Here is a 14158-nt window from a genome sequence, read left to right on the forward strand (position 1 = left end):
ATAAAAATATCATGGAAAAGACCAAAATTGAAAAGAAATGGGGTTTTAAATTGAACTTTAGAATTTGAAAAGTATAAATTACGTTAGGTCTAAGGCTGTGCTAACACTTTTCTTTGATGACTTTGACCACAATTTTTTATTTTTTCAAATATCTTACAAATTCAAGAATCTAAGCTAATTGAACAGATAGTAGTCTTTTAATAAAATATTAATTTTAAGTGAAAACCTTCATTTTTTGAACATATCTGTAAAAATTGTCATTAAAAAAAAAATTGCGACCTTGATGTTTCAGGATTTGGGTCACTGAAAGCAATACAACAATTTTTTTTTTAGGTCTAATGTATTAGGTATGCAACATGTGCATGGCATGTTTCTTTCCTTGATAAAAACCAGTATCACAAAGAGATTGTTGTACCTTGTGAGTGAATCATCAAGTCATTCATATCCACTGTCTGCGATGCCTGTGGTGACACACTATCAGAGGTTTCCTCATCATATCCCACAACTCCCTCTTCTTCCTCTCTGCGTTCTCTCTCTTCCCGTTCTTTTATACGCTGTGCATGCTGTCTGGCCATCCTGTCTCTTTCAGCTTTCTTTGCTCTCTTGAGTTTTTCTTGACGTTTTTGTTCTTGCAATTCTTGCTCCTGTTTGTTTTTAAGCTTATTTGTAGCTGCATGCACACCTGGAATAATGTTCGATGTGTTCAAATTATTGGACATTATTGTTTTAATAATCTTTTTACCAAATTAAATTGCTGCTTTGGACAAGGTCAAAACAATTAACTAAGAAATATTCACAATTTCATCCTCTCTTCTGTTGCAAGTAATAGTTGTCTAATCCAACACATGTCATTTTCTTTAAAATAAAACTGAAGTTTAATCTCTCCTGTGAATGAAAGTTAAGCTATCACTAAAATCTCAATAAAATCTCTGGAGGTATACTTATCAAATTCAAACCCCTAAATCATTAGCACAGTGTATCTACATCTGCATTGTAACTAAACATTAGGCTATTCCATTTAAAATCCACACTACCCATGTGGAAGATTTAGTTACCTGATTTGTGTTCTTATATCCAAATCTTGTTGCATCATCTTCCACAGGGGGAGTATAATTTTCTAATTGAATGAACACACTAGGCAACTCCATTTTAATTTCATACACCCTCTGAGAAACATTCAACCCAAATCTGCTACAGAGGGAGGATGAGTTTCAAACAGATTTGGTTAATGTGCTAATAAGAGTCACAATACATAGTTCATCAAATTAAGTACTATCTTACCCGAGGCCAAAGTACGGTTCACCACCCCCGATGTCAGGACAGGGCCCTTCTTCTTCTTTGGCGTATCTTCATCTCTACCATCTGGCAACCCCAGTTTGTTTGTGCTTCTTCCAGTTACATGCAGATCTTCTGAATACATATTGATTTCTTCATCATCATGTGGCAGATCGTCAAACATGGAGAAACTCTGCTCCTTTGTCGTTCCGACTTCTCCCGATTCATTTGTCTGTGTTTTTGTAGTACTTGGTTTTGTAATGGGTTTAGTATCCAAAATACTTTGCACTGATTGTGTGTGACTGGCTCTCAACGATGTAGACATTTTGTGTGTGTTTGTTCGTGATTTCTCTTCTCCACTCAAAGCTTTGATACCATCCAATATCTTCTTAAGAGCCACAAAGCTTGTGACTCCCATAGTTTTAAGTTGGGTTTCTGTTAAATAAAGTACCGATTCCATTGTCATGTTATGCGAGTGAAATATCTGTGAATATTTCTCTGGATCTAGGAGATTTAGCGAGTATAACCATGCAGTGACTGCTGGATCGTGCTCAACTGCTAACTTCCGCTGAATAGCATCTGGTTTGGAAACGTTTGCAGCTGGTTCTGACAAAAACACATCCGATGAGGACTGGGAGCTTGATTTTTGGTCAAACTGATCATCATCAGCACTGTCGTAACCTTCCCACTTAATATACGTATGTACAGCCTCATCCTCAATACCCTGCTTTTCATTTTTCGGCTTTGGTTTGACCTTTGACACTTTATGTACCTCGGTTCCAGATGCTTCAAGTTGAATACTCTTATGATGAGCTGATATATTAGTCCCAATACTGCGACCATCTTTTCTATACTGATGAGTTTTAGTAGATACACCTTTCTTTGCCTTCTTTGGTTGTAATCCTGTTTTTGGTTTGACTTTGGTTTTTACAGTCTCAGGTTGGATATTTGCACTTGCTTTAGCGATGACTTTGGCTTTTAACGTTGCGATTCTATCAGAGTTAACATCCGCTGGATTTTCCGCTGTATGCCTATCCAAATTATGCAGTGGGATGTGTAATCCACTTCCATTTTTCCAAGAATCTGTCACTTGACCTTTGTCTTCTTCCATCTCATCCTCATCACTGAGGTCAAATGACACTCGTCGTACAGTGCCTTCCTTCTTTTGACCCACGCTGAGAATACCTTGGTTGTTTCCTGACGACCTGTGATGCTTGGAGGTGGGGTGTATCTCATCAGCATGAATATCTTTTTCGCATTGTTGATAATTTCTTGTATTTGAATACTTTTGTTTCACCCTGTGTGTACCATATTCCTGTATCATATTGTTAGACCCCATGTTTTCCAGTTTTCCATGATCTTTGGCTTTCTGTTGTGCATGTTTGCCACTGGTTGGTCTACTCTTTCTAGGTCTTGTATTAGAGCCACTAGGGTTTCCATCTTTACTTTGTAGATCTTTGTGCGATTTGTATCCTTTGAGTTGGCCTTTGCCCCCAGATATCCAACGAGATGATCCAGTTGCTTTACTGAAATGGAAAATAATAAATTTGTATTTTAAGCATACAATCTGGTTATTGTTCACATTGGGATATTCCAGTTGAAATCCATACACCCCCTATGGAAGACAAGACCTTAATATTACAATTTCAATTGTAAATATTTGTATTTGTAAATATTAACTATACCAGTTTGTTTGGTGAATGTTACTAAAATATTGATTGATTGATAATCTTCCACACAGGGAGTGTGAATTTCAAATGGAGTCACTCATTCAGGTAACCCTATTTGAAATTCACACTCCCTGTGTGGAAGATTAAGATCATGTCTTCCATTGGTGGTGTATGCATTTTAACTGGAATAGCCCATTATCGCTTCTCATCCCTCAGATTGGCATGCTAATTAACCTCATTAGTGAAATAGATGTCAAAATTTTTAGATTTTGATTTTTTATTAATGTTTTTATTTCAACATCATGCCAAAACCATACAATGAACTCAATGACAGCATTGCAGATCTGTCTTTCATTCATATGACAATTAAAAAATTTATATTTCGCTATGCATAGACATTAACCCACAAGCCTCTGCACACTTAAAAGGAATTTGCGGACCACTGTGGCCCAAGATACACCATAGAAACCATTTAACAAAAATCTGAGATTCATTTCATTTTTGCATTTCATTTCATTGAGTCGGCAGCTTCAACTGTCCCCAGTCGTACCATCGCCAACTTACCCCGAAACCTAGGATTGGGTGCAGATATCAGAACAGGGGATGATCCCGTTTTCTTTTCGAATAGCTCTGACACTTTAACATGCACAGGGATGAATCCTCCTGAACACAGGACCAACAGCTTTATGTGATTTCCGAATCACAAACGTCGCACATACACTACCTATATCTGCACGTGCTAAGCAGTGTATGGGGGCGAGAAAAAATTCTAGAATTAAATTCTGTGATGTTACTGGACTTAATAGATTCCTGACCATATAGGAACTTTTTGGGAGGGAAGAGAATTTTCACCTAAGGCAAGCCCAAGGCTCGAACTCTTGTTGATCGTATCTCCCTGCCAACAGCGCAACGCCTTAACCACTCAGCCATCTCGCAGCTACACAAAAGAAGCATACAGTACACCCTATACATACCCCAATAAACAATCACAGCCAGGATCAGCTTCCCAAATTCTTGTATGGGTCACCACTTGAGACAAAAAAACACATTTCCTTGCCATTCAAGTTAGATCAATTGGGCTATTCCAGTTGAAACCAATACACCCCCTACAGAAGACATGATCTTAATCTTCCACACAGGGAGTGTGAATGGGATGACTTCATTGAAAACCTACACCCATTGTGTGGGAGATTAAGGTCATGTATTCTATCTATGGACTACATGGATTTCAACTGGAATAGCTCATTATTCATGAGCACACACACCAAAAGCATCATCAAATACAAATGCATTGAAGTCTAATGCCAAAAGTATTTGGCAGAGTAGAACGGCAGTTGCTTGCATTTACATTTTAAGAGCGTGCAAAGCGTAAACACGGAAGTGGGGTTCTGATTGGCTGAATCAATCATCTGACAATCATAGCAACAGACCAATAATCTGATTGGCCGATTATGCTTTAAAACATTGGTAAGGCGCAGATCAGCGCCCTTGAAGGACACGCAGAGCTCTGCGTATGTCGCTCATTAACAGGGCGCTCGCGTCAATCTGAGCAAGGACTGCCGTTCTTCTGTGAAACCCAATGCAGTGATTATTTTATTCCTTATAGGCCTAATTGGTCTAGTTACCTGATTTGTGTTCTTATATCCAAATCTTGTTGCATCATCTTATTCCTATGTTGGTGTAGAGTGCTCTCCATCACTGCAATATCCTCCTCCAGCTTCTTACTGTCCATGCCTAGACTGTCCAGACTTAAGGGAAAACAAATCAAACCCATTTACTGTACTGGACCAAATTAGTGCCCAGAGCACTTACATATAAGTCACAATATGAAGGGCTGCCTAATATTTACTACAAGCACAATTGGACATTTTGCTTGTAAAAAACAATGTTGTAACTCAGAAACTCCCAGCTATTTAATTGGAATTTAATATCTGGAGGATTTTTCCTGCATATTTGTCCGATCTACTGCCCTGCCCCTCTCCCCACTGAAAATATGTATCCAATCTGTTTCCTCCATCTGAAAATATTTGTCAGATCTGCTGCCTCACCCCTATTACACTCTCCTGGTATGCCAGATCACATGCAGTGGAGAGGAATTTGTTGCTGTTATGTAAAGTAAAGAGCTTGAGTAAGACATAATCTTTCCCCAAAGAAGTCCTTGGGCTGAGCGAGTGTTATCTTCAGCGCAACTAAATAAAATACCAATTATTCTCATTTTTTACCACTGCATATTGTTATGAATTTGGCAGCTTTTGGTAAATTCATGTTACGCATGCATTCTTTTTGAATTAGAGAACAAGAGATCAATGCTTTACCTATGGAGGGCAGCATATCAAATTTCAACGGTTATAATCGTCGACCGTACTGCGATACACTGCTAGCTAACCCTGTATGCCACCCTCTTTGATTACTTATTACGCTGTTATCATCTGATCTCTGTTAAAAAGTTAATATGCTGCCCTCAACATGTATTATGTAGAGCATTGATCCCTTGCTAATTAAAAAACAATGCATGTGTAAAACATAAATTTACCAAAAGCCGAATCTAGATTCAGCTGTCTGCCAAATTCATAACAATATGAACCTGATATTCTATACACAGTTAAGAGTTTTTTTAAAAGAGTTTGTATCATTGCTGTTATGGAACAGCTGTTCTGACAAAACCGCAAATTCCAATAGCTGCCTATGTGTTTATAATGTAGAATACAATTTATATTACATGATAAAACAGTGGCATGATCACCGGGAATTATATAAATAAACATTATTTTTCATCAGCTTCATCGTCGCAAATAATAAAGGAGACAATTAGAAAAAGTGATCGCGCCTGGGAATCGAACCCAGGACCTCAGGTTTACGATACCTACGCCTTAACCATGGGAGCTTCATGATTAGGCTGGTTGAAATTTGAACCCATAAGCGGAACAATTTATATTCCACATATTTTACACATAGCAGCTATTAGAGTTACGAGGTTTTGCCAGAAGAGCGACTGTATGTTTTTATATTACCTTGAGGACCTAGGCATGCCTGGCCTGCCAGCCAAAGAGGATCTATTGACTTTTTTCATGATGATAACAAAGCTTATTTGTCACTCATTTTCCTTTTACCTATCACTCAGCTGCATGGAGTTATCACATGATTGATCTGGTATTGGTAAGAAAATAATATTGTGATCTGATTAACAAATGGACAAAAAGTATATTGGCAAAATTATTTGATTGTCTATAGATTTTTTTAAAACTTTCTCTAAAGGTCATAAGCAAAAATGTTTGCCTATAAAATTAATTAGCTTTTAGTTTTATATACAAATAGCCATAGGTGTGAATTGAGACATTACCACTTCCTTCATGTTTTTAAGGGGGTACTACACCCCTGGCCAATTTTGTGCCTATTTTTGCATTTTTCTCAAAAATTATAGCACAGGTAAGATATGTATATTATTAAGGCAAAGACTACAACTACTGCACTGAAAATTCAGCAACTCAAGGCAAGTAGTTATTGATTTATTGATCAAATATTGGTTTTCCCTCATTTTTGACTGTAACTCCACAACTGTTGTCTGTGCTGAAATAAAATTTCCAGTGCAGTAGTTGTCCTTGCCCCTACATGTATAATATGTACATATCTTAGGGCGCACCATTAGATTTCCAGGGGGGCATGGGAGTTTTTGAAAAAAAAACTTCGCCCACTAGTGAGACGAAAAAAAACTTTGCCCACTAGTGAGACGAAAAAAAAAAATTTTTGCCTCACTGATAAGTAAAAAAAAAATTTTTCTCCACCCAACTTTGTATAAAAATTTACATTAAAATTGAAAAAAAAATACTTACGCTGCGGTAGCGAAAAAAAAAATTGGTGCTGTCGGAGGCCAAAAAAAAAAAAATCCGCCGCCTTCGGCGAAAAAAAAATCCGGCCCCCCCTGAGAATCTAATGGTGCGTCCCTTATTTGTCACCAATGCGCTATAATTTTTGAGAAAAATGCAAAAATAGGCACAAAATTGGGCATGGGTGTAGTACCCCTTTAAAACAATTTAGAAGTATAAAAAACTGTTAAAAAACTTTTTAGGATGTCAACAATTACAAAAAAAAACACAAAAATTTTTTTTTCCAGATTTGGGTCGGTCGGATGAGGACAATCAAACAACTTTTGAGATAGCTGACAGCTCTATCCTCATAATCCATCACATGTTTTAATGAGGATCATCAATATCCATCAATCCCTCCCTCACACAACTTACCATCCTGCCAGCATGCTGATGCAGGACCTAGTCCAAATAATAATAATTTACTGACATGATCGTGTTCTGGGCCTGAACTGTTTCACTGCCTCTCCTTTCACAAACCTGTTTCTCCCCTCGTTTCTCTTGCAAACGTGCTCGGACGAAATCTCAGAAAACTGCTTCACACTTGGCACTTATTTGGATCCATGGGAGGTATCGGGTATCGCAGCGAGCTATTGCCTCGAGGCTGATGAGAACAACAAACGTATCCGAAGGAGAACGCCATATAATATAGGCTCTAGTGTACATGTAGGCCCTACACGACGGCTTGCGCTTCTCATGCTGGTTGTAGTGAACTACACGCCCGGGACTCACGGTGAACAACCCGGGTTAACAATATCATTTTAGACTTATTTTTCACAGTTCTTACGACTGTTTTACCAACTTCAAACTTGCTTATTTAATGTTTGAAAGCCAATTTTTTTGCAAATAATGAAAAAAATATGTGGTAGGTTTTGGAGCATGAGAGCGGTGGATGCAAATCTACTACGGTACTTATTCCCATGGCCTATGGACAGGTCAAATATAATTATATTATAGTCAGAATTCCAAATGAATGAACGCAGCTTTCAACAGCTGTACAGTTGTGTGCCATGAATTGGGGGCCAAATGCGTTACATACTAAAAAATTGAACAATTTACATGTTTTTGTACTTAAACTGATCTAATTCATAAACTGGGAACATCAAAACCCTGTAAAATTATATATCACTGTAAAGCTTAGAGTACCAGGAATGCAAACGTACAAACAATTGGTCAATATACAGGGTGCCACAAATGTCATATAGGGTGGAAAAGTTGAATTTTGGTTCAAAAAGTATACTTTTTTGTTCCTCTCTTATTTACTAACATAAACACCTGTTCTGCTACAACCTTTTAGATGTGAACATTGTAGGCTTTCAAAAAAAGCAAACTTGTAATGATGAGTTATGTTGCCTAACTGAGATACAGGGTGTTCAAAAGTCGTACATAATTTTTATGATTTTTATTACATTTTCAATCAAATTTTTTTTTTTACTCCATGCCTCACACAAAAACCAGTGGCATATTTGAATTCCTCATCAAATTTCCATCCACAAATGTAAAACTTTTACAGCAGTGGGGTAACTCCTTCAAGAAATATGACCTTCAGAACATTTCGGAGCATAAATGAATAGTTTAACACAGTAATGTATAGGAAAAGCCTAGAACCCTTGACACAGAATGCAGCACACTTACAACAAATTAACCTAGCTTGGAGTAAAACTGGTCAAATTGTAAACTAGACATCAATACCAAAGCAATGGTACATAATCCATCTCAATACCTTGCTGGGTTACAAAGTTGCAGTAAAAAATAAATTTGGGAGGCACGAAAAATCAATATTCCCTATACTTTAACACATGCCTCAACCGTAGTCACCTCAACCGTAGGCACCTCCACCCCCGACTCTGCATCGTTTGAATTGCAATATCTCAAAAAGTATATACAGTGTGAAGTTTTTACTTTCAACAATTTTAGCTAGATAAATTAGCAACAAAATGAGACCAAAACTAGCTGTACCCCTCTCCATTCTTGAGATCTGGGACAAAACGTCCCGAATAAAATGAAAAAATGTAACGCCTCTACCTTTTCCTATACCTAGGCCATGGCAAAAAACACAATTTTTTTGAAGTAAAAAACAAGATCCAAAATTGTGAAAAGTGAGATTTTCCCCGCAAAAATGGCACAAGAAGCTTTCAAAACGACTGAAAATTCAAAAAAAAAAAAAAAAAAAAAAAAAAAAAATCAAAAATTTGCTGCCCTCTATTGTTCAGAACAATGTTTAGATGTAAATAAAGAAACCTGCCGATGGTCCGCCGGTGTCGAAGAAAAAAGTGACAAAAATTTGACCTTGAATTATGTTTTATAGTCAAAATATTCCAGTAATTCAATAAATATAATGATATTAGGCCTAAACTTGAACTCATTTGAAATGAAATGTCAGTTTTTATTGAGTAAAGCAGGGCTATCAACTTTTTGGTCGGAGCAACAAATTATTCATGACGGTGCGTGAGATTTTACTCATTTTAAAACTTTTTGCGTGAGATTTACTACCTAGGCGTGAGATTATACTACCTTGGCGTGAGACTGTGAGAAAATGACCCAATGCGTGAGACTCACGGCCAATGCGGGAGAGTTGACAGCCCTGTATAAAAGTATGACTTTTTCACTCGACCTTGTGCTTGCAATGCTGTTGAATTCTGCACTTTGGCAAAATTGGAACTGCATTATAATGGAATTCGGCGAACTTTTATGGCATAAAGCAAAAATTTTTGTGCACTGCTTGGAAACTTTCTTAAAAAGCGAGATAGTTGGTTAATAGCGAGAATCACAGCGTGAAAAGCGAGATCACGTTTTTTGCCGGGCCTTAGGCCTACCTATACCCCAATACATGACGCACCACCGTACTCAATCCAACCACGATCATATATCACATTTCCAACTACAATGTGAACACACAACCTTGGATGCAATGTTATAACCAATCAAGAATGCGTTGGCATGGTTGGATTCACTTCCGCGTCACTAACACACAGTCACACACACCCCCGTACATCACGCAGTGTACCCCAAAAAACGTCACGCTATTGAAAGCTGCGTTCATTCAATTGGAATTCTTACTATAGGTACAAAGCCAAAGGGCAAACCTCAGTTGAACACATTTGCTAGTCAGCCAAATTGGCTCAAACCAGGGCTCAATCAAACACATTATTTAAAAAAAATATAGGTCAAGGAAACCTATATCATGACATAAATATAATGTGGTCTACATTTCATAGTTTTCACTTGACCCAAATAATATAATTTGATTTTTGTAATGAGAGTGTGACAATCGCACATGGGATTTTAGAGGGATTTTAATAGCAGTTCCATATAGAAAAGATGCTCTATCATGAGACTACCGGGTATGCTGTTTTGTTTTGCAGTTGATGCATTAAATTATTAATATTATTGCTGGCTGAACATTTTTGATGAAAGTCAATCTTTGACAAGAAGATCCAACTTTAGAACAGAAAGCCCTACCGTATGTAGTCTTGCCAGCAAGACTTCAGTCTTTATCATAAACATAATGACATCTACGGACCTGAAGTCTTGCAGCGGTACATAGGGATGCACTGTACGTTTAAGAAATCCAAACTTCAAGCATCAAGAAATATACCTTGCATTTGTCAGTTTTACCTCAGAGATGTAGACCCTCTCTACACAGTGCAGAAACATCACAAGGAGAATGCTGCTCAATATGATAAATCCAAATCATGAAAATAAAGCAATTTTGCAGAGCAATATTTTGACCACTTTTGCACTAAGTAAATTACTCCATGAAGATTGCAGGTTTTGCCAACTTGGGGAATGTTGAACCCACCCAAAAGATGAGATCAATGTAGATCAATTATCTCAACTTTGGTATGTTAGTATTACAATGGGATTAAAATCATCCATGTACGCCCAAACTCTGGTACAATGGGATTAAAATCATCCATGCAGGCCAAAACTGTCCTTGAGAGAGTTCCTCGGAGCTCTCGGCTACATCCTTGGAGTCCAAAATGAGCCCACAATATTGTGATGTTTCTTATTTGTGGAATAGATATTAATAGAGAGTACTGTAACCATAGAGAGTATGGTTACAGTTACTGGAACTATACCGTATGACAAAACGGTTTTCAGTTTTGGCTTTCTTTACTCATTTTATAGATGATATGGTTTGATTAGACTCGCTTGCAGTCCTATACACCACTGTACACCTTGCCTTCACTGCCAGTGCCTATAGGACTGGCTTACACTGCACCATTTTGGATGTCATGGGAAATACCAGAGTCTATGGAAATACACACTAAATGACTAAAACGATTTGCGCAGGTCAGTAATTTGAAAAAAATTCTTCAAAATGTCATCAATGTATATAAAATTGTAGTCCGAATAATCAGACCCAGAACAAAATATTAATTTCTGACATGATCCTGTTCTGGGTCTGAACTGTTTCCATATGAAATCTTGATGGCAAACTGGACAATAGAAGCACATGGTTCTACGTGACAGCTTTTTAATCCCTATTCATGTTACGTGAATCACGCTAATTTGTGGACCATCCTTCTGATACTTGAGTGTTTAGACAAGCAGAACGGTCTTTTGTCTACCTCTCTGTTTGTAAACAAACCAGGAGGTCGAAATCGTCCTCCTCGCCGAATACGAAAGTCAGCGTAATAGTACGGCACTGTAAAAATTGGTACCCACCTTATTGTGCTTGATAATTAAAGACTCGGTTGAAACAAAATAATATTAAGGATCAAATGAAATGTTAATATATAAAAAATAAATATTATTTTAAAATTATAAATTTACACATTTATTATGACATTGTCATTGATTGTAGAAAATTTGTACATACCGTAAAACGGGGTGAATCGGGACACCGGGGTGAATCGGGACAAAACACAAGAAAGTTTTTTGACACCAAATTTTTCAAACCTAATTGATTGTTTTGTGTGTTTCTCTTCCCATGTTAAAAAAATGGACTGTCAGTATCAGAATGGTGGCTTTGCACATGTGATACAGGAAATATGGAGCCCAGGACACTAAAATGAAAATTTCCTCCAATTGCTCCAAAAAAATGATGTGGTCAGAACTTTATCCCTCCCAGTGGAACCATTGGAGGAAATGAGCTGGAAATGCACAGGGACCTCACAAAAAGTGTCATACATGTGCTGTAAAAGTGAAAATTTGGTTAGTCCAAAGAAATTTTTAATTTTGTTGATTTTTGTACTTTTCAGATTTGAACTTTTGAGAACGGGGTGAATTGGGACACAATTAAATATAGCTTTAATGGTATTAAGTTTGGATTATTCTCTATGTGGCATCACCTTAAGCCTGTAATAGTTAGTTGTCCTCTACCCGGTACCACCCACCACTAATTTTAAAAACAGGAAGTGAGTTTTTACTGTCCCGGTACAAAATTTTACCACACCTTATTTTTCAGAATTCCAGAAATAATTTTTTGAAAGGATTTTCAGGTTTTAAATAAATACGTACTTTGTTTTTAAAATATTGTTATTAATTTGTTTGTATCTTTAATGGTATAACTTGTATTAAGATATGTATTGGTAAAACAGACCTATTTGCACCTTCATTGGGCACAGGTCATTGGGTAGCTCTATAAGTTGACTTAGAATTAGGAAATTAGAAAAACAAATTTGAAAGCCACCCACCCTTAACCCAAAAAAGTTTTGGAGGACAACCATTTGAACTATAATGTTGTTAGTCTTATCCTGAAGTTCCAGTAATTATTGACTTAATTATGCTTTGAATATTGCTGTTAGAGTTGGAAAATGTTTGCCAATGTTCAATTTGTTGGACTGATAGAAATAATTCGTGAGTTGTTTTTAATGGCACTGGTTGCAAGTTGGTACCAGTATGGTATTGCTAAATTGCCCATAATGTGTTTGGCCAAAGGTTGTTTTGCTTTAGGCTGTATGTACATGATAATTGTTATTGATGGAAAATCACATGCAAGTAGCAAGAACATTTAACAGTTGTCTGCAATATGTGCGAGTTGTCCATTTTTGACTGAAAGTCACAGCTCGCTATTATTTTTTCCTTTAAAATGACACATGATTATCGGTATTTTTTTTTAATGTTTAGGAGAAATGCAGTATTTATTTGGTAAAAAACTCTGTAGTATAACCTTATGTAAGTAGTGATAAGAAAAGAACAATGAAAACTTAAGTTTTAACATGAAATGTGAAGGTCAAAAGTTTTATTACTTTTTTACCGTAACAAGTACAGTCCAGTTGAGGGTACCAAAGAACATCCAAGTTATGGCAGTAAACATGACATCAATTGTTGTTAAATTGTTCTAAATTATTAGAGAAGTATTTAAATACTTGTTTAATGTCCCAATTCACCTCATTTGTGGGGATAAAGGGTACAAAAACTAATTCAAACCTTCATCAAATACTATTTACTCTGCTGTCCCGATTCACCCCAAACTCGGGGTGAATCAGGACAATCACTTTTTTTTTAAAAGAGGTAAAGCACTTGAAATCCACTCAATCTAACATTACCAGTATGTAGATCTCATGTGTGGACATAAAATGCACCAATGACTGTGGCAATTGAAGCTACAAAGAAAAAAATACAATTAAAGCCATGGCCATGGGCCATGCCCAAACTGTCCCGATTCACCCCGTTTTACGGTAATTTATTTCATCTCCTCATAAGTCATAACATACCTTTATGTTTTTAAACGAACGTGTCCATCATGCCATTCACTAATAATAATTAATTTATTACGCTATCCTTCCATAATGTTCCTGAGTAAAAAACGACTGAACAATAAAATTGTATTATTGGTATTTTGGCATCCCACTATGCAATTCGTTGTTTTTATTTTCCCTAAATTAAATCCTTAAATCCTTTATAAAATCAATTTACAACACATACCTCATCGATATTGGCCTATTACAATTTAATGTAATTAACGTACACATTTGTTGAATTAACCTATAATAATAGGACATATAAGGAGAAATTTATGAAATAAAATGACAACATCTAGAAACAATATAGCTAATGGAAGACGGGCTGCTAATTGAAATAGTCTCTTTTGCAATATGTATGGCGCTACTTTGTAACAGAGATGCCGTTTTTGAGCATACCTTTGGTGCATGGAGAAAAATTCTAAATTTTACTTTCATAATTGTGACGTGTCATGTCAAAAGGAGACACTTTTGGGCAGGTTATCAATGTTGAGGTTTTTACATATCTTAAATATAGAGATATCATGCTCCACAACGCCGTTTTCCCCAATGAAATCGGACATTCCTAAGCGAAGATATTGAGTTTGTAAGTTATGGTATTATAAAATTGGAAATTGAGATATCGGCCTTTAAAAGTATCATTGACACTGTTGAGAGT

At 36.7% G+C, this 14158-nt stretch overlaps 1 protein-coding gene across 1 annotated transcript in view; it reads right to left on the bottom strand.

Annotated features, from left to right (window-relative positions):
* LOC140160583 (uncharacterized) overlaps positions 1 to 6088 on the bottom strand; it is a 23098-nt gene extending 17010 nt beyond the window's left edge. The window contains 4 exon segments of the mRNA XM_072183824.1: positions 416 to 682; positions 1282 to 2801; positions 4571 to 4693; positions 5957 to 6088. Coding sequence (XP_072039925.1) covers positions 416 to 682; positions 1282 to 2801; positions 4571 to 4693; positions 5957 to 6015 — 1969 coding nt within the window. The 5' untranslated portion in view covers positions 6016 to 6088.
* Between the last annotated feature and the right edge of the window lie 8070 nt (positions 6089 to 14158).

This window comes from Amphiura filiformis, chromosome 9, assembly GCF_039555335.1.
Source record: "Amphiura filiformis chromosome 9, Afil_fr2py, whole genome shotgun sequence".
In the NCBI taxonomy this organism is placed as follows: domain Eukaryota; kingdom Metazoa; phylum Echinodermata; class Ophiuroidea; order Amphilepidida; family Amphiuridae; genus Amphiura; species Amphiura filiformis.